Source organism: Monopterus albus, unplaced genomic scaffold (assembly GCF_001952655.1).
Source record: "Monopterus albus unplaced genomic scaffold, M_albus_1.0 scaffold3.1, whole genome shotgun sequence".
In the NCBI taxonomy this organism is placed as follows: domain Eukaryota; kingdom Metazoa; phylum Chordata; class Actinopteri; order Synbranchiformes; family Synbranchidae; genus Monopterus; species Monopterus albus.
The window spans coordinates 9,081,788-9,103,827 of record NW_018127883.1 but is presented as its reverse complement, the minus strand read 5'-3'; the positions used below and the strand labels follow the sequence as shown (position 1 = coordinate 9,103,827).

At 42.6% G+C, this 22,040-nt stretch overlaps 2 protein-coding genes across 3 annotated transcripts in view; one reads left to right on the top strand and one right to left on the bottom strand.

Annotated features, from left to right (window-relative positions):
* Positions 1-13,096, top strand: part of LOC109962712 (cadherin-20-like) — a 65,206-nt gene extending 52,110 nt beyond the window's left edge. For both annotated transcript variants that reach the window (XM_020604650.1, XM_020604660.1), the window contains exons 5-12: positions 756-923; positions 2,424-2,611; positions 3,127-3,380; positions 6,292-6,428; positions 7,557-7,678; positions 8,202-8,319; positions 8,957-9,208; positions 10,617-13,096. In XM_020604650.1, the coding sequence (XP_020460306.1) occupies positions 756-923; positions 2,424-2,611; positions 3,127-3,380; positions 6,292-6,428; positions 7,557-7,678; positions 8,202-8,319; positions 8,957-9,208; positions 10,617-11,131 (1,754 nt within the window). In that variant the 3' untranslated portion in view covers positions 11,132-13,096. The remainder of the gene's footprint in view (positions 1-755; positions 924-2,423; positions 2,612-3,126; positions 3,381-6,291; positions 6,429-7,556; positions 7,679-8,201; positions 8,320-8,956; positions 9,209-10,616) is intronic.
* Positions 13,097-20,553: 7,457 nt separating this feature from the next.
* On the bottom strand, positions 20,554-22,039 carry rnf152 (ring finger protein 152; the record flags this gene model as incomplete). Its single annotated transcript, XM_020601653.1, has 1 exon — positions 20,554-22,039. A coding segment is annotated over one exon (576 nt), but the record flags the coding sequence as incomplete, so codon positions are not given.
* Between the last annotated feature and the right edge of the window lies 1 nt (position 22,040).

Sequence of the window (22,040 nt, the reverse complement as noted above, 5' to 3'; positions counted from 1 at the left end):
AAAACAAATTCAAAATGTGTTTGACATTGTGAAAGACATTTTGTGCCCTCCTGCATCTGTTTTTCAATGTTGTGCTGCTTGCCCTGTATACCTAGCGCCGGACAGCAGACACAAATAAATCACTTTGCAGTTACGTATTAGTTGTGGTTATTGGTTAATGCTGCTTAGCAAGAAAAAGGGAGCACTTGATTTGATGCAAGGCATCTCCCTGCTAATAGAAACACAGCAGAATGATTGTCACGTGAGACTGAGATCACAGAGGAATCTAAATTACACTCACAAAATGATTTATCATGCAGCCCTATGTTCAACAGTCAAAAAAAACTTTTCCTTCATCAAGACTGTGTGGTTGGCTCACATTTGACTGGCAACATCAGATAGCCAACCCTCAAATGTCACTAGATTCAAGCATTATTAAATTCTGACTGGTGAATGGAAGTTTGTGACAGCACCATTTTCCATTAGACGGAAGCAGAGACAGAAATCTCTCCAAATCTGTTACAGCTATAGAACCACACTGCTCATAATAAGAAACTGAAATAGGTTTTCAAGGCCTTCGAATCTCAACCACTAAAATAAACTCATTGATTACTTACAGATTAAAACTGTCTGGCACACTGAAAGCATCAACAACCCAGGACACCACAGCTCAGACATGTGAACCTATACTGTGTCACTAGTTCTGTCACTGACCTCTAATTGACCTTGTGTGTCTTTGTTTGCCCTCTCCGTCTCTCTCTTGGTTCCCTCCTCAGGTGTGGTCCGCGTGTCCCTGGCAGACATGGACCGAGAGACCAGAGAGAACTACACTGTGGTCATCCAGGCCAAAGACATGGGCGGCCAGCTGGGGGGACTTGCTGGCACCACCACTGTCAACATCACGCTCAGCGATGTCAATGATAACCCGCCCACGTTTGACCAAAGTAAACAACATTCTATAATTTATTCTCCCTGCTCTCTGTTTCATTTCCCTGTCTTTTGTGTGTTTTTCTTGATTCCCTTCACTCCGCCCTCTGCCCACACCACCCTCATCTAATTCCAAGAAAGACAACAAAGGAGCCAAACAGACATGTTCTGGATAGTTCCTCTCAACTGTGGATGACTCTCTGAGCAGGCCCATAAGGCACAGGCACAGGGCCCAAAAGGGGCCCTAGACCAGACAACTGTGAAGGGACTGTACATCTTTCCATTGGAAATGCCAAATAAATGACAACAAAAGGCTTCAAAAAGCCACAAAATGAGAAAAAAATAGCTGACCCTAAAGACAGCGAAACAACTACAACAACATGCAAAGAGACACTAAGAAATAAACACAAAAGTATAAACGGGTGTAAAATGACTACACGCATCATTGTTCAATCCGTGAGTCCTGCTTGTGGAAGTGTCAGAGAGGTGGGGGCCTTTTATACATCTGTGCCCAAGGGCCTATTGTCTCATGATCCGCCCGTGCTCTCAACACTAAAGAAACAGAGCAACCAGGGGTGTAGGAATTCTGTGGCACAATATATAGCAGTAATTTTAAAAATCTACCAATTCTTTGCATAAAGACTACAAAGGATTGTTTGCATTGTTGATTAATAACCCATTAATAGTGCTCACCAGTTCTCCAGTGTCCGAAACAGTGTGGGTTCAGTACAGCAATAGTGTGGCATGTGTGCATTAAAATGGGACCACAGCATCTGAGCACCATGTGTGAATACTCACAAACTCAGAGCGACTAAACAGAGTTTTCTGTTAAATATGGGTGGCTCCAGTGAGAATCAGCCACACGTGTCCACATCTATCATCTCTGGAGCACCCATCCATTGGTCGCATACCCTATTTCCCTCTGTCCACTTCCGCAGGACCAGTCTTGGGACAATTACCCCCTGGCCTCCTCCCTCCTCCTCTCAGCCACCAGTTGCACCATGCTGTCTCTTTGAGTATTCCCATTTCTGCTCCTCTCATTACTGTTCTCTTGAGATCAGGGGTTGTCTTGCTGTCTGTGTTCATCTCAGCGCAGCCAATGTGTGGCTTCACTCTTAGACAAAGAAAACACCCGCCGTCCACTTCAACTTCCATCACTAGTCCCTCACCAATTAGTGGCATCACTTTGATGGAACTTTGATCGACTGTGAGGAGCGTCAGGGATTCCCTTCAGTCAAGCACAATGTGCAGGCATTTCGTTCCGGACTGCAGGGAGCGCTGCAAATTGGGCAGCTGTCACCTCCTGTTTGAGGTTAAATGGTAGATGAAATTCAAGCCGGCCTGTGAGACAGTATATAACCCAATTGTGAGGCGTTTGTGGAGCCATTTATTATAGGCTGTCTGAGATGTGATTTCAAAAGGAGAGGAACAGTTGTACAGGCAATGGAAGAGGTTTGGTTCCATCTACAGGGCATAAAGAGTATGACAGGGTGATCACTGTTAATATATCTCCTCAGGGCTGTACCAGATGAGTGTCCCCGAGTCAGTTCCTGTGGGTTCAGTGGTGGGTCGGATCTGGGCCAAGGACAGAGACACTGGGGTCAACGCTGAGATGAAGTACAGCATCATCGATGGAGATGGCAGGGACACCTTTGACATCAGCACTGACCCCAACAACCTTTTTGGCATTATCACAGTGAAAAGGGTACACAAGCAAACTGATTTATTTTTATCTTAACTATTTTAAAAATTTGTTTATGAATTGAACATATAAAGAGACAAAGAAATGAAGGGAAACAGCTTGGAGATGAACTTTAGCTCCCAGAAAGCTCATTTGTCTTACAGTTGCAAAACTCCATTCAAACATCTGGCAATTAAATTTTGCCTCAAGATGTGCAAAGATTGCATGCTGTCTACAACCCATTCTCAATTTTAAGTGTCTTTTGGTAAATTTGGAACTAAAACAATAATAACAAACAGTCTCTTCACCTTTCCACTGTTACTTAGCATCCTTTATCGGTTCACTGTTACCTGGTCATCTTATTCAGAGTCATGATGTGTATATTTCTTGCAGGAGATTCAACTTGGCACATATTCAAATGTCTCTTTAATTACTTAACTTCATTTCAACTTGTGTTTAAAACTGAGGCCAAAATGCAGCTGGAATTCAGCACCCAAAGGTGTCTCCTGCTGTAATGGCTCTGTGTCTTCTCTCACCAGCCACTGAACTTTGAAAACAAGCCCAGTTATACTCTAAAAGTGGAGGGTGCCAACATCCACCCGGACCCGGCCTTTCGCCAACACGGGCCCTTTAAGGATGTCACCATCGTGCATGTGAGCGTGGAGGACGTGGACGAGCCCCCGCTGTTCGATTTGCCAGCGTATTACATTGAGCTGCCAGAGGATGCTGAAATTGGGACCGTGGTGAAGACAGTGTCTGCGAGGGATCCCGATGCTGCCAACAACACCGTGAGGTAAGAACAAGGCAGCAACACTGCCCTGGGATTTGTCGAGCTTCACTCCTCATTTTCATTTACTGCCGTGTTGTTTTTATACAAAGTCTGAACAAATCAGTTTTTACAAACCGGCTATTAAATATCTCAAATATCACACTACAGAAATTAACCTCAGAAGCTCAAACATTTGGACATGTTTCTATGTATTTGTTGTCCAAATACATTATTCAAAGTAGACACTATGTGTTTTACAGTTTTGTTCAGTGTAATTTGTATTGAGAGGTCAAAAACATTAAATCCATCAAAATTCTGTTTTTGCTTTGTTTTTATTTTGCATGTTAAAACTCAGTCTCAGATTAGTTCAGTCTCTGAACATTATTTAAACCATCCAACAGCAATGTGGATTGTTATACTTGTTGGATTGTTGTACTTCCTTAAATTTTTGTAATTTACAGATCCACTTGACAGTTTAGTCCTGTCCACATGTTCAGTGCTCAAGGTTTAGAATTTAACATCCATTGTTTTATTTATTTATATTTTGGGTAGAAGTCAGAAACACATTTACTGTATTTAGATCATTCAAATGTTGTGAGCTGCTGCACATGTTGTTTCCTGATCCTTATAGGTTCACATTTATTAAAAATGAATTGTTAAAACCAATTTAAACTGTCCATATTCACACACAGTAACAACCGTTGTGGTGAAAGATTGTGAGAAAGAAATACAATGAATAAAAATGGCACTGATGTTTCCAGCAAAATCACTTGCAAATATTTGACTGTGAAGTCTGAGGTTTTATCAGACAAGAGGAAACTAATGTTAAATACCTGTCATCCATCCACAACCAACACTCACTGATAACATGTAGCCTGACAGATACTTACAACAACAAACCAAGCACAACCATAAACACATCACCTTAAACCAGGTGGTCCTTACTCTCCCTCTGTACAAAAACATCAGTTATTAAATCCAAGACAGGTTATTTTCCATATGACAGATGTCACATTGTCTTGTTGCCACTTCATTCTTCATGTATCCTGAGTGTCCAGTAAGGTTATTTTAAAACTTAATAAAACAAGCCAGCGTTCCCTGAACTAAACTCTTCCTCCAGGTGTTCAAGGAAAACACCTGGAGCTCGCAGTCCACGCCAGTTTAAAAGTTTGGTAATAACACGCACGGATACAAACAATTCGCTTCTAGTTCCAGCAATGTTCATCATTGAGACTTAACAAATGTAAACACACTGCACTGATTTCTAGTGAAAACACCTGTCCCTCTGATTTGCAGAACACTCCCTGTTGCTCCTCCTTCACATTAAAAGCATAATATTTTCAAAACTCCGAAAGGCTATTGTTGTGAAGCGGTCTTGGGAAATTTTATGTCTTTGTCACTGACATTATTGTGAAATAAAATACCTTCTCAGCAAGCTTGACTCAAAAGTAACATGGATTTTTGATATTAAAAGTTTTATATTTTCATCTGAAAGGCAGTTGAGTAGAAGTATAAAATGACTTAAAGTACAGTTCTGTAGTATGTAGCCTACAGGCCTTGAGTCAGTTTACTATTTGATAGGACAACCAGTAGGGTAAATCTAATTGACTGTAATTAAGATATTACATCCAGCTTTCAATACACTGCAGAGTAGTTTGGATCTGCTGCTGTAATGTTACTTCATAACCAGCAGGGGGCCGCATCGCAATATAGCTTCTCACAGCAGGCTACAACTGCAGGCTCTTTAATAAAGTCACTGGACTGAGCTTCCATTAATGATCATGCGTGTTTGAGAGCTCCACACTGGGAGAGCTGATACTTTTGGGGCTGAGGATAAGGAGAACAAACACCATCATGTTATTTACAACTCTGACAACATCCACTAATTAGTCCACACACGGATACTAGAAGCTCTCTCACTTATTTGACAGTACAGTATGTTTTGCGTTCTAACAAAACAGATGTTGTGTGGTGGGGTTGACTCTAGTCTGCACCTCTCATAAACTAATTAGACATAAAGCTTTTAATTAGCCTATTAATCATCTGATGGAATCAGTGACAGCAGTGAAGGAGTGTATCACGCAGCACAAGCTGCAGCTGTCCATTTTACAGCCTCTATCCAAAGTAAAGCACAGGACGTAGATAGAAATGACACGGCGGCTGCTTGTGTGTGTGTGTGTGTGTGTGTGTGTGGATTGTGTGTTTGCTGTTACATTCATCAGTGTGCATGGACATTCAGCAGTTTGTGCTGTGTCTGAAACTTCTTCTGCACTCACTCATTCACTGTTCCCTAACAAGCACCAAATGAGCAAGAAATTGAAATTTCAGACACTTAAGAACCCTCATTTTTCTCAGTAACACAACTAAACTTGACTGAGTTTCAGTATAAATGAAGCAAAGTGTTGCAGTACTATCGTTTTTAGCCATATGGTACACGTTGGACTGCCTCACTCAGCAGCCTTCTCCAAATGCCACATTTTAATAGCAGATGTCATTAAAATCACACATGGACTGAGGCACAAGACACCTCACCTAGCTAAATGCATGGGGTTTTGCTCCACAGCCTGGAAGAAGATGTTATCAGATCATCCTGCTTCTCCTCATCCTCCTCTGTGTGTCTGTGTACATTTGGCTGTTGCTGCATTTCATTCTCAGAAGAGCATTTTGGAAAACGTCCCACGGTAGTGGGAAATGAGCCAAGGCGGCACGCTGCAGGTCTGTGGATCCCCGGCATCAGTTTGGCAGACAAGGCAGACACTCTGATTAGCTGAGCCTGTTCTTCTTCTTCTTGTGCCTTCAGAAGCTGCCAGCCTGTCATCTTATCTCACAGATACACACATGCTGGATTGTGTATGTGTGTGTGCATGGCTGACACAATGGACTCCCAAAACACATAACAGTGCGCTGATATTCGTGCGTCACCCTGTGTCACCAGGTATTCCATTGAGAGGTCCAGTGATCCCGACAAGTACTTCTACATAGAGATCACCTCCGGGTCACTGATGACGGTGCGTTCACTGGACCGAGAGGAGATCGGCTGGCACAACATCACTGTCCTCGCCATGGAAATGAGTACGTCCTGTGCACTCACACACATGTACAAAATCTTTCTAATGGAGAAGCTGCTTCTTATCGAGTAGTGTCTCTTTCAGAGTGATATTTGCAACATTTCTAAGAGAGGTTGTTTTATTTCAGTACATCTCTAGAAATAAAAGCCTGACAGCTGCACTAGGATCAAGAGAAATAGAGTTAATTTTAGAAAAAAGTTTATATAATAGAAGTTTTTTCACTTGTAAGAAATGTTCTACTGTTGTACTTCTTCCATCTTTCACAAAAGGATAAAGCAGTTCATAGGGAAAACAGCTCACTGTCATAGCCCTGGTAAAACCTCCAGTTAGGATTTTAAGTTAGATTAAACATTTGGGAGGACACGTTGTTTTGTATTCCACTCAGAAACTCTGAGCAAATTAGCACAGAAGAGGTACATTTGACTTTGCACAGCAGGAAAAGCAAAGCACAGGTCTTACTAATAACAATATAAATGGCTTCATTTCACAAACAGCTAAATTAAATTCAACCGTTATTAATTTTATTAGTTAAACCTGTGCTTTACCTACTGTGACATTTCAAAATGTCTTCTCTGAAAAAGGTCTTTTAATACTTGATTTCATCTTTTTTATTAAGAACCAAATTCTTATTTTCACATATTAATTGAACCTCTCTGTGATGCCACTGATTTTAATTCACCTAGGAACACCATCCTCAAAGTTACAGCACTTTCGCTTGAGCTGCGTATTAAAGTATGTTTCTCTAACCCTCAGACAAACTCACACCCATATACAGTAGCACACAAAACAAACATTAACACAAGTTGACACGGACACAACCCCCAGAACCAAAGTCACCCCACTGATCAATCAATCATCCGATGAACTCTAAGAAGGTAGTTACAGCCCACTAACTGCATTTCTACTGCCTATTACACAGCTGGTTAAGATATGCAAATTACTGACTGGTAATTGAGAATAAAGGAATTGTAATCTTAAGACAATGAGAAGCCTAATGTGCTGTAGGCTCTCTGTAAATGAGGGGAAGATTAAAAGAAGCACAAACTGAGCTCAGCAGGATCCTCAAAGTGTCATTTATCTGATCCATCAATGCTTCACTCTGTGTGTTTACTGAAAGTGTGTGTTCCTGCAGATAACCCCACACAGATCGCAAGTGTGTCAGTGGCTGTGAAGGTCCTGGATGTGAACGATAATCCTCCTTCGCTGACACACTACCTAGAGGTTTACGTGTGCGACAGCGCCAAAGCGGGGCAGGTACAATGCCATAAGTGTCTGACATGACAACATGTTACACAGCAGCGTGAGAAATGCTCTAGCTCATCAGTAGTGGAAAGTAAGGACATTTAATACTGCTCTACATTTATACAGAACTTCTCCTGAACCAAACTCTAAAGCTACTAGTTACCTTGAATATTAGTATTTTACAGACAAAATATATAAGGATCTTGAAAATATGATGCATCGTGACTGCAGGATAAAAGTTCAAATTAGCACAACTAGCTACAAGGTTAAAATGCTGCATGCACAATAATGAACCAGTAAAATTGGCAGCAAAGCACTGTGAATCACTGAACAGGTAGTCATTCATTTAACCTGTGCTGATACTTTTTGCTTATACCTCTGTACTTGATGAACAATTTGAATGCAGAACTTATACACACTCAGATTTTTTCATTTTCATTTTGCTACGTGTACTGAGGTAAAACCATTGTGGAACATATGACACTACTCATGCACCCAGAGCCTTTGGATCTAACTCTATGTTCTTATGATCCAGCTGATCCAGACTGTGACAGCAGTGGATCCAGATGAGCCGCTGGGTGGACAACACTTCTACTACAGCTTGGCTCCGGAGGCCGCCAACAACCCCAACTTCACCCTGAGAGACAACCAAGGTAGGTTTCCCATAGGTTCAGTCCAGTTGATATCCAGACTGATTTAGGAGCAAGCAGACTTCACGGCACTAGTTTGCTCATCCTGATGTCCCACATAAGACTTCTTGGTGTTTCTTTGGTGCATGTATCTTCAATAATCACTTCATCTTGACTCCGTGCTCATTCACCATCCCCTCTTGTGAACGTAGAACACTGTACATACATACATACATACATACATACATACATACTCTTCATCTGTTTGCTTTTGGTTGAGGCAGGTTTTAGTTGTCCTGCTCTGGGCCATTGGAACCGTCTGCCTGAGGAGCTGAGAGTAGCTGAAATGAATCGTATCTTTAAACGTAAATTTAAAACCTTTAGCCTGGCTTTTGATTGTTTGAAATGTTTTATTCCCTCTTATATAATTTATTTGTCAGGGTCTGTTTTTATTTATTTTAACTCAATTTTGTTTTATTTTCTATTATTTTAATTGATTTTTTTAATTTTTTCCATGCGTGCATTAGTCATATTATTTTCAAATTTTGTTGCTCTGTTGTTTTGGTGTTCTGTCTTATTGTCAGTCATGTTTAAAGCACTTTGATTTGCATGAACCACCATGAAAGGTGACAGATGACGTTTTGATTTTATTGGATTTCAGACAACACAGCATGGATCCTGACTCGGCGTGGCGGCTGGTCACAGCAGGACCAGACTGTCTTCTACTTGCCCATCTTCATTTCTGACAGCGAGCAGCCAGTCCAGACCAGCACCAGCACCATGACCATCCGAGTGTGCAGCTGCGACCAGGAGGGCAACATCATGTCGTGCAATGCCGAGGCCTACAGCCTGCCCGCCAGCCTGAGCAGAGGAGCGCTCATCGCAATCCTGGCCTGTATCTTTATCCTGTTGGGTGAGTTATGATCTGCTGCTGGTCTGTGGATGTGCACAAAGGAGCCAGTGCTCCTTTCTCGTATAATAATATTTAATCTGATAGAATGTCAGATAAAACGTCAGACAGCCTCCAGGGTATCTTGAAGAGCATTGACTTTACTGTCGTCAGAGCAGGTGTCCAACGCTTGATGGCATCTGGCTCAGGCTGTTATCCATGTCTGAGGACAACAGTGTTTGAAGGCCCACACAGGGGGAACAGAAACGTCTTCTCTAGCTCATTAAAGAGTGGTGGTCAACCTTAAGCATGTCAGATGGTGACGAGCTTCCACATATCTGCCTCTGAGTCACTTTTTAGCATCAAATATCTATTGCACAGAATTATCAGGGCTATTAGCTGCCTGCAAGATTTACGATAATTATATACACAAGGAATTTAGTTTCACTAAGAAAAACTATTTACAAAATGTGTTTTATTATTACAAAAATCTGATTATTAAGAACAATAGCACAGCTAACCAGTGATATAATAACTTCATAACCACTAAATAACCCAAGTGAAAACCAATAGTACAAATTGCGCCATTAAAAAAATGAATTACTGTCTATTCAGAAGAATAAGCTCACACTTGAAGCAAGCAAAGATGCTCTAACAGAATGTGTTGCTGCTTCCCAGAGGAGCAGTGTGAGTCACCCTGCTCACAGCTACAGGAGCACGAGAGAGAAAGTGGGTCCATATCAGCCTCCAGGGGAAAGGAAAGTGGGCTGCTACAGGACAGCTGGTGCTAATGAATGCTATACTCCTGCCAGGATGCAAAAAGAAACTTATATTTAATCCTGCACCAATGATGTCACGTTGGGAGATGCCTTCCTGTAGCTGCTCTATCTTTCACATTCTTTTTATATCTACTTCTCAGGTTGTGAGCCAGTGTCTAGCAAAAATGGAAATATTTCTGTAGTGACAAAATATGTCTAGTAATGTTACTGTAAGATTTATATTGGTTGGTTTGGCCTGGGCAACATATTTTGTGCTTATAATCAGCTTCAATCAGCTGCTCCCCCTCTCTGCTGCAGCTCTTCAGATGTTTGGTGTTATGAAGTCACAATAAATGAGAATACAACAAAACCTACTGCTCAAGCAGAAATCATTGGAAAACCCTGATTGGTCAGAGAGGTCAGTCCCACTCAAAACCTTTAGAAGCTAATATTTTGGCACTGATGCCAATGCTGGTCACAGGCAGCTTCAACAGCTCCTCTCCATATTAAAACCACTTTTGGGGCAGATTTCTACAACTAAAAGATTCGACAAAAGTTTTATATTGTAGATTTAAATGACCAGTTTAAAAATGCATTTCCTAGCTTGACTTATATACATAAAACCTTTCAGTCAGAGTCTCTGCTGACAGTTCTTAATGTTCTCTTCACAACAGTGATGATTCTGCTCATGCTTTCCCTGCGGAGTCATCGTAAGAAGCCCTACCTGTGCGATGAGGAGGAGAATGTTCACGAGAACATTGTCCGCTACGATGACGAAGGCGGCGGCGAGGAGGATACCGAGGCCTTTGACATAGCCGCCATGTGGAACCCACGTGAGACACACCATCACTTGGGCAAGATGAGGCAAGATATGCTGCCAGAGATCGAGAGCCTGTCTCGTTACGTCCCTCAGGCCTATGTAGTGGGCGGTGGCGGGGACAGTAACGTGCACGGATATGTGTTAGCAAAGCTCCTGGAGGCTGACATGGACCCGTGTGCCCCGCCTTATGACTCCCTGCAAACCTATGCCTATGAGGGGGAAGGCTCAGTCGCTGAGTCGCTCAGCTCACTCCAGTCAGGGACGTCCAACGCTGACCATGAGTACGATTATCTCAATGAGTGGGGGCCTCGCTTTAAAAAATTGGCCGAGATGTACGGCGTGCTGGATACAAACAGTCCTGTGTGGTAGACAAACACAGCCTTTGCCTTCATAGTCCAGGACAAAAAGAAAGACAAAACCATCCACAAAAACAGACAAAAAGTGTGTGAGGAAAATACGATAAAGCTGAGATGTGCTCACATCCACATCCAGGTTAGCACTCAAGTTCCTGCTGCAGTTCCTCCTTGAAGGCCTGAGGTGCCTGCAGCAGCAGTGTGGTTTTAAATCTCCCCCAGAGATGTGGTTTCAGAGACGGGCTAGACTGGCATCCTCATGAGGAGCCTCTTCAAAGCATATGTTAACTCCCCCAGCCACCAGGAGAGCCCCTGTGGCTTGAGGTGTTTATGCCACAGATAAAGACGGGAGCACAGGACTGCCTTACTGCAGCGTGGGGAGCAGGCTCTGAAATGCTGAGCCACTGTTCTGTGCTTTTATACAAGTGAAAAGTCACTGCTGCAATTAGAGATTTTTGTTTCATCTGTGGCAGGTCTTAATTTATTTCTTTGTTTCATGTGCTGTATTTATACTTTTAACTTATTTGGATTCCTCAAACCGACACTGTACTTTAAACTACAGCAATGTGGGGAAATCTTTACAAGATTACTTATATGTTGTAACATACCCAGTGTTTTCAGTCTGTGTGAGAAGTAACGTTTTTCATACATCTCCAAGTGTTACCAGTTATGCATAGGAGCTGTAACTCCATATGGGTTTTCTAGGTTGATATGTTTGGTGTATTATTGTTTTTGTATCAGTTTTGAGCTCTTTGTATTGAAAGTCTGTTTTATTTCCAAAAGCATCAAGCAGTTATATATTCATGGGGATAAGTGGGAAGCCAGTTTTGAAAAATGTGGTGATGGTGCTGGATGTGTCCCAGCAGACGGTCAGTGTTACCCTAGATGCATCAGCGTACCTGGATGAGCACACAACCGAGGCCCTTTCCATTTTGGATCCACCGCCGTGCCAGCCAGAGTCCCACAGCAGCCAGGCTTGATCTGTCCTAAGAGACTGTGATAATCTGCATTAAGTGCCAAATGTAAAAAGAACAAAACAAACAAACACATAAAGAAAAGGGATTTTACAAACTGGCAGGGAGACAAAGGTACATTTTGATTATGCGATTGGGTGGGACTCTTGAAAGGTTGACTTGAAATCATGTGATCAGTCAGTGGTACAGTATATGAATGTAGATAATTTTTTGTAATCTTGGTAATAAAAAGGTAATTTTAAAATATGTAATGTTCCTCCTCAGTCCTTAAACCAACTGTGTCTGAGAAGATTCACAAAACTAATCCAAGAAAAGAGTCTTCAGAGTCCTTTGGAATAATAAACTGCCTCTCTTGTCAGTAAATAGCATTATTCAATTCACTGAAGCATGGCAGAAATGGAAGTCCTTCAAAAGATAAAGTAGCTATTTAAATTTGCAATCATATGCTAAATTGTCCTCCTAAGCGATACTGCAGATGATGGTTTTCATTATAGTTTCTCTCACAGTACTTAATTTGCTTGACTTATTTTGTTTTGCAGCAGTAATGCTTAGCACTGATTAACAGCTCATCTAGCCACAGCCTGCTGTACCTGAGCCGAACGCCGCGCCGCTCCACCTGACAGCTTTCATCGGACCATTCATATGAACAAATGGAACATCTGCCAATAGGGATCAGTCTATGATAAACAAGATTCTATGTGATGCCACTGAAGGACAGGGAAGGTAAAAGACAAGGGAAGGGGAGGTGGGAGGTAAACAGACAAGTAAAAGGAAATTTAAAAGTATAGAAAGAAAAGAGAATCAAAGTGACTTTGAATTTCCATGAGCACTGACAAAGCTAATAAGTCTGAAATCAGCAGCTCTGGCTTACAGCACCTGCTGGGTGGCATTCAACAGTGAAACCACACCGAAGACGAGCCTACAATGTTCCCCGGGTTTGAGCCTTCATTTAAATGCATTCATGTACTCTGCACATGGAGCAGAGCACTGCACATGGAGCAGAGCACTTCAGTTACACAACAGATTCTCCCTTTGTTTAGTCCACACAGGCTTTACCAATCTGTATGTTTCTCCACATGGCACCACATTAGTTTCCTCATCTGTGTTTTAAAGAAATCCTTTCTAAGCTACAACCTCATCAGTGACAAGTAGCTGCCACTCTGTGTTGCCTTCACACCCTCTAGTGGTTGAAAAAAGTCTCATACATCCTTTTATTTTAATTTTACTGTAGAGAATTTGAGAACTTTGTGAAATGAACAGCAGAAATGCATTAAAGTTAAATTGCTATGTCCATGTTCAGCATTTTAATAGTACACATAGCATGGTTGCTAAAACTGCTAACAATAGCTACTAAGCCAAGAAGCAATCGAACATAGTCATTAACAGCAAAAATGTTAAAATATACAATGCTGCAAGATATGCATATATTATTTTTCAACTAATTTTCTATCAACAATGTTTTTAGTTGAAGTTTAATAACTGAATTTTCATGACTTGTTGGCGTTTTCCTGCGGGACCACAGAAGAATGAGTAAGCCTGTCAAAACTTATGGTAGTCAGCCAGACTCCTTTTGTCCCGTTTGGCTTCCAGAGCCTTGGTTTTGTTGTCTTTATTTTAATTTCTGTTTTACTCAAGCAAAATAAAACATTTGTAATTTATGTGGAAGATCTCCCGAGACTCTCAAATGCCAGAAAAGTCATTAAAAAACAGATCAGCATTTGTCTTGTCTTCCATTGTAATGTTTTCTTGGAAAGAAATTTTCAAAATCAAAACCATTTCAGTCCATAATGACAAGATGCATAAAAGCTGCAAATACTCATCCTCAAAAGCAAATGTTTGTCATTTTTTATTTGACGTGACTTAAATGGTCAATTGGTGCATAAGATTCATGTCATTACCTTTATTTCTAACAGAAACTCACCAACCTCAAACCAGCAAGTGAACAACAGAGAAAAAGGTGTAAAAATGTAAGAAAGGTTAAGCCCCAAGCCCACTGCACTTTCTCCCAGTGTCTTGTTTTGTTTGCAAAAAATGCAAAAAGCATATTAGTTCATATTGAAATGAAAACCAACAAAACTTTTCATTTCTTTATAAAATCAAACCAATTTTATTTGTATAGCGCCAAATCACAACAAAAGTCATCTCAGGACACTTTACAAAGTGATTGTTAATCCACCAAAACCTTGCCATCCCACTAAAAAACTTTATGTTACAGCTTCTATAATTTGCAAGTCAGTTTCTCCATAGAGCGAGAAGCATGTGCCCTCATTGTGACTTTTGTCCCATCACCTTGCACCACAAATCTACTGTCAAGAGCGTTTGTTAGCATGTGGAATGTGTGTCCTCCGGCCTCCTTCCTCCTCAGTGCCCGTCCCATCACTTTGCCCCTCCCTGCTGCTTAACATTCCCTGAAACACCCGACTGCAACTTCTTGCTCCTCCCCCCTTTCCTTTGCCCAGTTGCCAGCCTCTCCTGGGGTCATTTCCCGGCTGAAGCGGTGCACCCAAAAGGCACTGAGGGGATCACTTGCCTTCAGCTTCACTGCTTTTTCTAACAGACAAAGGAGCTTAAAGAGTAGAAGATAATAAGAAGCCTTCCAGCTCTAATCCTTCTGAGGGTAAACCATGGGCAGACCCACTGAATAATCCCCAATGCGAAGAGGAAAAATGTACCCAGATCAGATGGAAAGAAAGGCAAATTCCAGGCCCTGGGAGAGAGCAGGTCCCAGCCAGCCAGTTACTCAGTGAAACATATAGAACCAAACTGCCCCCGGACATCTTCTTAACTCTCTCCTCCTGGTTTTCTACCTCTTTCATTTACCCGGCAGGTCAACTCTGACTGTCCGTTCTCCTTCAGTGCAACATGTGCATCTTTCTCTTATAAAAATGATTCTTCATGCCTTTCATGCTTCTTTTTGCTTTAGCTCTTCAAGTTTTAGCATAACATGAACTTGCTGTCAGGCTCTTTGCTGCATCTCCATCATCTGCAGCCCATAGAGGTTTCCGCTTCACTTCAGATGCTAGTGTACAGATTTGCTTTGTAAAAAATTGCATGTTTTGTTATTCTTTCTCCTTTTGGGTGCCGGTCATTTTCAGTTTTAACAGCACTTTAAACCCTCCCCAGACAGAGACTAAAAGCAACAATGATTTGCCTCTACTCATGATTAATGTCTGCCACTCTGTCAGAACTGGACTGGCGTATTCGTCTGTGCCAGAGACGATCACTGTTGTGAAATCAGGGAATCACACCACTGCACTGGGTGACATCTTTCCTCATTACAAGACACCAGACTCTGATATTTAAAAAAAAAAAGTTGCTCCAAAGGCTCCAAATGACCATAAACTTTTACAGCATCTTAAGTAAGCAAGAGCCAAGAGCCCATGCACGAGATAGCTGGACATTTTTAACAAATATCATGGTCCTGCATTTTGTAATATGTCACCTAGTGCAGTGGTGTGTTTGCCTGATGTGTTTTTAATTGGTTTTGAACATCAGCGGAGGTCTATGGCGCAGGCAAATAAGCTAGACCAGTTCTGATAGATGAATAGACATGGTTTTAATCTCTGTGTGGGAGTGCTGAAAACACTGTGAATATACTGTAGAAAATGACCAGCCTCATCCTTTAAACTCCTGACTGCTGTGTAACCACTACACATTCATACATTCAGTGAAGTTAATGCATCAGTCACAGCCAAAATGAACTTATGGCTAATTTTCCAAATGTTAAGAGTATTGTGGAGGGGCTGGCGTAGCTAAGAGACACCACATCCTGCCCCATTTTCATCAGGTTTATCAGACAGTGTATAAAATCAAAACACCTTGCAAACATTTCCACGTTGTTTTTCACTGGTGTACCTTTCATTACAGCATATTGTGGCGCCCAGCGGTTCACTAGTACCCAGCAGAGGAATCAGCACCGCCAGCTGTTTATCTTGACAGCCCAGCTCCTAATACTTGCATAAGCGTAGCGGCTGGAAATGTAATAAACTGCACTTTCTTTTACTGATGTTCTTAAACATCTGAACATTTATATTTGGATGGCCATCTTACACACTGCGCTGCTCCATACAGAGGTATGTGTTCCTTCAGTGCCAGATTGTTTTATGTCCGTACATGTTGAAATTACTATTGACCCCTTGAAAGCTAGACCACTTTGACATCTGAGCGCTCATTCCAGATTCCAAGACATACACTGTAGGAGGCAGATTTAACACACTGGGGGCCATTAAACAAATTGAAATAGCAGGAAATGACCCCCACTTAGCAAGCAAATTCTGCATACAGAAGAGCCGAAAAATCAATTCTATTACTTGCGTGATGATTCCTTTGAAGCGCGGATATGAGTAATGGCAGGTTAATTAGTATGTGGGCGGTTATACTCGCATACATGCAACCCTCATTCTGTTCCAGCAGCTGACGGCTGGTGGGCTGTCAGGGTGAAGACCTTCATTTGCATTTTGACAGCGTCCAGCGTTTAGGAGAACACTGCCAATCAGCCCACACTCATGAAACTCAGAAGTTAATCTGTTTCTGAAGGCCAAGGCTGTTGAAGGGATTGATTGAAAAACTCTTTATGGAATAGTTTAAATTTGTCAACCTTCTGTCTGAAAAACACACAGTTACAGAGGTAAAAACACCATAATGTGAAAACAACTGAGCATTCTTTTCTTCACAAGGACGACCTTAACTTCATTATTTTAGAGCTGATGTTTTGAATTCAAACTGACAAATGTAGTTATGTGCTCAGAAACAAATATCACTGTGCATTAAATTTGTGTATGGATGAACTGCTCATCGTTTTCCTGTTTTCTGTCACAGAAACCCGCAGCCTGATTCAACGCACAATGCGTTCCAATAAGCAGCAAACATGCTCGGTCACATTTTCACTTTGACCTTTTGACCCTGATGAACTTGAACTGTGTCCAGTTTCTTCAGAGCGACAGTTCACTCTTGCGACAGGCATGTCTGTTGTAAAAGACTGTGTGAGAAGCCGAGATGTTGTTTGTGGCTGCTGCTAACCGCGCAGTGGAATTCACCAGTGTGCACAAAGGTTCGAGGGGGTAACTCAGAACTCATCAGGGGACAGTAAAAAGTAAAAAAAACAGGGCTTGTAATTTGAACAGATATACCGACGCCCATGTGTTTGTCTCATTTCCTTCACAGAGGATGCCCACAAGCTACCAGTGTGGTATAAACAACAGATGGTATGGTCTATCTGCAGCGAGCACTCAGCTCCTCACTCAGCCCTGGTGCTTTTCTTTGAACTTCAGGATTGTTTGCTTCAAATGGAGCTGAAGCTGATTTCCTTCCTTCCCAGGCTCCTGGACTCTGTGCACGCAGTCATTTCCCATTCCCTGCCTCCATTCCTGGAAACCCCTCTCTGATCCCCTCATGCGATTACACTTTGTGGGCTTAATCACATTCACATGTTGACATTTGCTGCATCTTCTGCCCCAGTATTCTCCTCAACCTTACCTCCAATTGACACCTCTGCCCTGATAATTAAAGATTTAATGGAAGTATTATTTCTTTTCCCTGTTTGTCTGTTTCTATGTGCCCATCAGTGTCCTCTTATCTTCAAGGAGGAATGTCAAGGATTTTAGGGATACCTGTTAAAGAGAAAGATTCATTAGGAGTTTAAATGGCCAAGTGTTGCTTTTGTAAGACTCTGCTGTGTTAGAGAGTTCTTGGTCACTCTCTGCAGTGATTACTGGGGGGAGGTGGGTGGAGATAAAGAGGATAAGGATGAGATGGGTTTCAATGTTTTTCTGCAGGCTCCTGTTTAACCCATCACTTTAGCTTTTCCACTGCTGGGCCTTCTTATGCAACACCCCTTTAATCCTTCGAAAGATACCAATTGAAATTAGCTTAGTGGGACAGCTGAAGCTTCATCTGAACCTCAGACAGACTTTGCCACGCATTCTCACCCAAAAGGACTGTGTACCCTAGATTTTTACAGTGTTGTTGCATTCAGGGTGGGAACCTTCAGGGTCAGTGTAGAGGGTAAGAAAAGTTACAGTGACTTAGCCTGTGCTCAGGATGAGTTTCAAAGGTGTGAAAAAGTGCAGCCCTCTCCATTAATCAATCCCATGGGGGACTGTGTTCACCACAACCGGCACCAGCACTGCAGGGGGCTCCGGCAAAACGACACGACCCTGTGTGGCAAAAAAAGTTGGATCTGGTTCCGTTTTGCCCCGCCGGACAGTGACATCATCTGGTAAAGGCGATGCGTTGGTCAATCACTTATGGGGAACAACTGGGATGTGAATTTTTTATCTATCACTGGTGCCAACATAGAGTAGGCTACATTAGCAGCATGGCTAGCCAAAGCACAATGGGCTGGAAACATGGATCCATCCACTCATGTCAATCCATATCATGCCTACAACACTCCCCTGCAACCCCTCAACCCCCAACCAATGCAGCCCCTTGCATTAAAACACAGCAGTGAGTCACATTTTATCACACTCAGCCTGAACACCTGCTAAGCCCCATTCTCACATACCTATGAGTGTGTCAGTATTGTTTTATGATGAACTTGAAAAATCATGTAACTGTCCTTTAAATGTGGGATTTCAGAGCACCCTTGAACAGTGGTTTTAGAACAATTCCTGCTCGCAAAAGCATTCTTAAGATGTAACTTTGACCAAAAAACACAAAAGAAGTAGCATTTTCAAAACTGATTTCCATATCCTACCTAAAACAACAGAAACCCGTGGCTCCCTAGAAGGTATCTACTACTCTAAATATACTATATTGTGGGACTTTTTGTGAGATACTGATACTTTTGTTCTCCTGCTGCGAGGGCTCAGTTGTCCAAACTGGCATCCTCACTTCTTTCTTCCTCAGCTCACCAATTGGCAGGTTACCTTCTCTGATGCCTCACACCCCAACCAGTGTTTTGTTCCTCCTCAGCAGTGAGGTCACAACGACAAACTCTTCTCCCACTGCGACTCATCTGTTAATGGAAAGGGACAATCATCTGGTTACAATTTTCCATTTGTAGATGTTTTCTGATGCACCAGCTTAGATTTTCATTACAGTATTTGAAGTCACCATAACAAATCTTTTTCTCTTCTTTCCTGAATTCAGCAGAAACAAAGCCAATCGCATACAATATTGATTCTCACAGGTCGCCAAGAGGGTGTTTAAATGAATCCAGACAAACACTTAATCTCAGTTGGATTGTTTCTTAATTAGATTTGTGGTAAAGATGATTTGCTGTCAGTGGTGACAAGTCTGCAGCAGGATCAGGATCAGTTCTGTTGGGAGATGACCTTTACCTGCAGGTGGTAGAAATGTGCATTCACAGATTTCTTCATCAGAGATGTGGCTCTGGATTGAGTTTGCACTTTCTCTCCCACCTCTACACTAGAGCCGTGTGTGTGTTGATAGTTCAAAGAAGCATAAACTCAGATTAATTCTGCCGGCGCCGGTGGATTAGCAAAGCGCTTGCCCTCTATTTCACTGACATTTTTGCCATTTGGCAGTGTATTTCATTGACTATCCCTTTGCCAGTTTAATTTATTTACAGTCGTATTGATTCAGATAGTTCCCAGCGATCTGTGGCACTGCGCAAACTATTGGAATATTTTGGAGTATCAACTGCAAAATCCTTTATTGTGGCATCACCGCACAGGCCTGTGACAAAATTTCTGAAAGGTGTGCATTTTTAATACTCACAATCATAAAGGCAGACAAACAAAATTAGGCACACACATACACAGGCCAACACATGCATTCCTGTCACACACACACACACACACACACACACACACACCACAGTTCTTTCTTTCATTCCCAGTTGAATTGAATCATGCAGTGAGACCTACTTCTCTTTGCAGCCCTGCTCCGGCTTGTCTAATCCATCAGTGGTGGACAAAGCACCATGTCAGCCATTTTCACTAAATCTGCCACAGTCAGAGTCATCAGCCTGCCTGTCTGTCTGTCTCCCCACCCTCACGCCCCTGAAAACACTTGAACACAGCACACACACTTATTTTTCTCATGACGATGTTTTCAAGGGTCAGTTTGCACAAATCCCCAAAAATTCACTAAGACCACATTTTTGAAATTATCTACTGAGGTTTTTCTCCCTGTACCTGCGTGGGTTCTCTCTGGATGCTCTGGCTTCCTCCCACAGTCCAAAGACATGCAGCTGAGGTTGACTGGCGACTCTAAATTGGAGTGTGAGTGTGTGTGGCTATTTGTCTACATGTCAGCCCTGTGACAGACTGGCGACCTGTCCGGGGTGGACCCCACCTTTCACCCAATGTAAACTGGGACTGGCTCCAGCACCCTCACGATCCTGTTCAGGACAAGCGGTGTAGATAATGGATGGATGGTTTTACGGCTTGTGTCTTGGCAGCTAGCATCAACTAGAAGACTGGACTGTTCCCCACCATATTCAAAACAGCATGGCAAATACTGAAAACTGTCATTAGAATTCCTGACAAATAATATTTTAAGTAATTTAGTAAAGAAATTGTCAGAGAACTGTACAGTCCATGCGATGCCTTCAGTTAGCTTGTTTTATGCAACCAACAGACCAAAATCCAAAGATTTTCTTTTTAAATTCCTTTAATTGACTTATCAAGTTATCAAACTGCACAAATTCAAAATTTTAAAGTTGCTCAGTACCCACACTTTTAGTTTAGCTGTATAATACACTGACATAAATGACCATTTCAATATACACTATGTTCTCCTTTTTTTTGGCAGTAGCCCATTTAACACATGAAACAACATCATAGCAACAGTTTGTTCTGAACAGGAACGGGTTGTAAAAAAAAGAAAATGAAAGCTGTGTAGATATTGAGTCGACTCAGACAGAGCCACAGTTGCTGTCATTCCTGCAGCTCCAGAGGGCAGAGAGCAGGTACATCTGGACCCTGTGTGCTGCAGCACCAGCTGGAGACCCTGCACTCAGATCCTACACTCAGCTAAACAACGCTATGATAACTGGTGCACTTCTACAAACCACAGACTAAACAGGCAATCCAACCACTGTGAGCGTAAGTGAATGTGAAACCGGCTCCAAGCCAAAAACAAATCAGCTCGCCAAAAATATTCCTGGAGTTATTCCCAAAACCTTGTTTGAGAAAAATGGAAGGACCAGTACAGGCCAGTAACTGTTGGACAAGAGGAAAGTGAAGTGCTGTTTGGTAATTTAAAAAAGGGGACAAATGGCTGGCCATTTGTGATTCTCCTTCTTCTTCATCTGTGTCTTTCTACATTGCTAGTTTCTTTAGATGGCCAAGATATGACTTTAGTTTGCCCTCTCCTCCCACGCTAAGGAGAGTCAGGACTAGTGGAGAAAATGGAGAAATTCAGGGGGGGGGGGTGACGGCAGTCCGTGCAGCCTCCCCCTGTCCTCAGCCACAGGAGATGACAGTGAAACGTTTGGAGATGCAGGACATGTTGTGTAGCACAATGCCCAGGAGGAAGAGCAGCACACACGCCACCAGAATCACTGTGCAAACGCCAGACCACGTGGAGCCCTTCCCTCCTCCTCCCACAGGGCCAGTAACTCTCTGTTCAACCTCCCCTCCCTCCAGATCCATAGCCAGCCCCAGAGGCTGCTGCTCAGGCACAGTCACCACTGCTATCCCCTTCTGCTGGCTGCCAGGCAGGAAGTGACATCCCAGCTCCCCTGGAAGGCCGAGTGCCCGCTCCTTGGCGACAGGCAGGGGAAGCATGTAGCAGCCGTTGCTAGGGAGCCGGATGAACACGGGCGTGTGCTCAGAGGCATGAGGGATGGCAATGACAGTGATGATGTCTGGGTCATCCGGAAGCTGGGACACAGAGAGACCCGGCGGGAGCTTGGTGACGCCACGGCACCAGGGACAACGAATCTCTTTCTGGGTGCTGCGCATCTGGGTCAAACACACTGAGCAGCATGTGTGTCTGCAATCCAGGAGCTTAGGCCGCCGGCGGGGGCTGTAGTAGTTA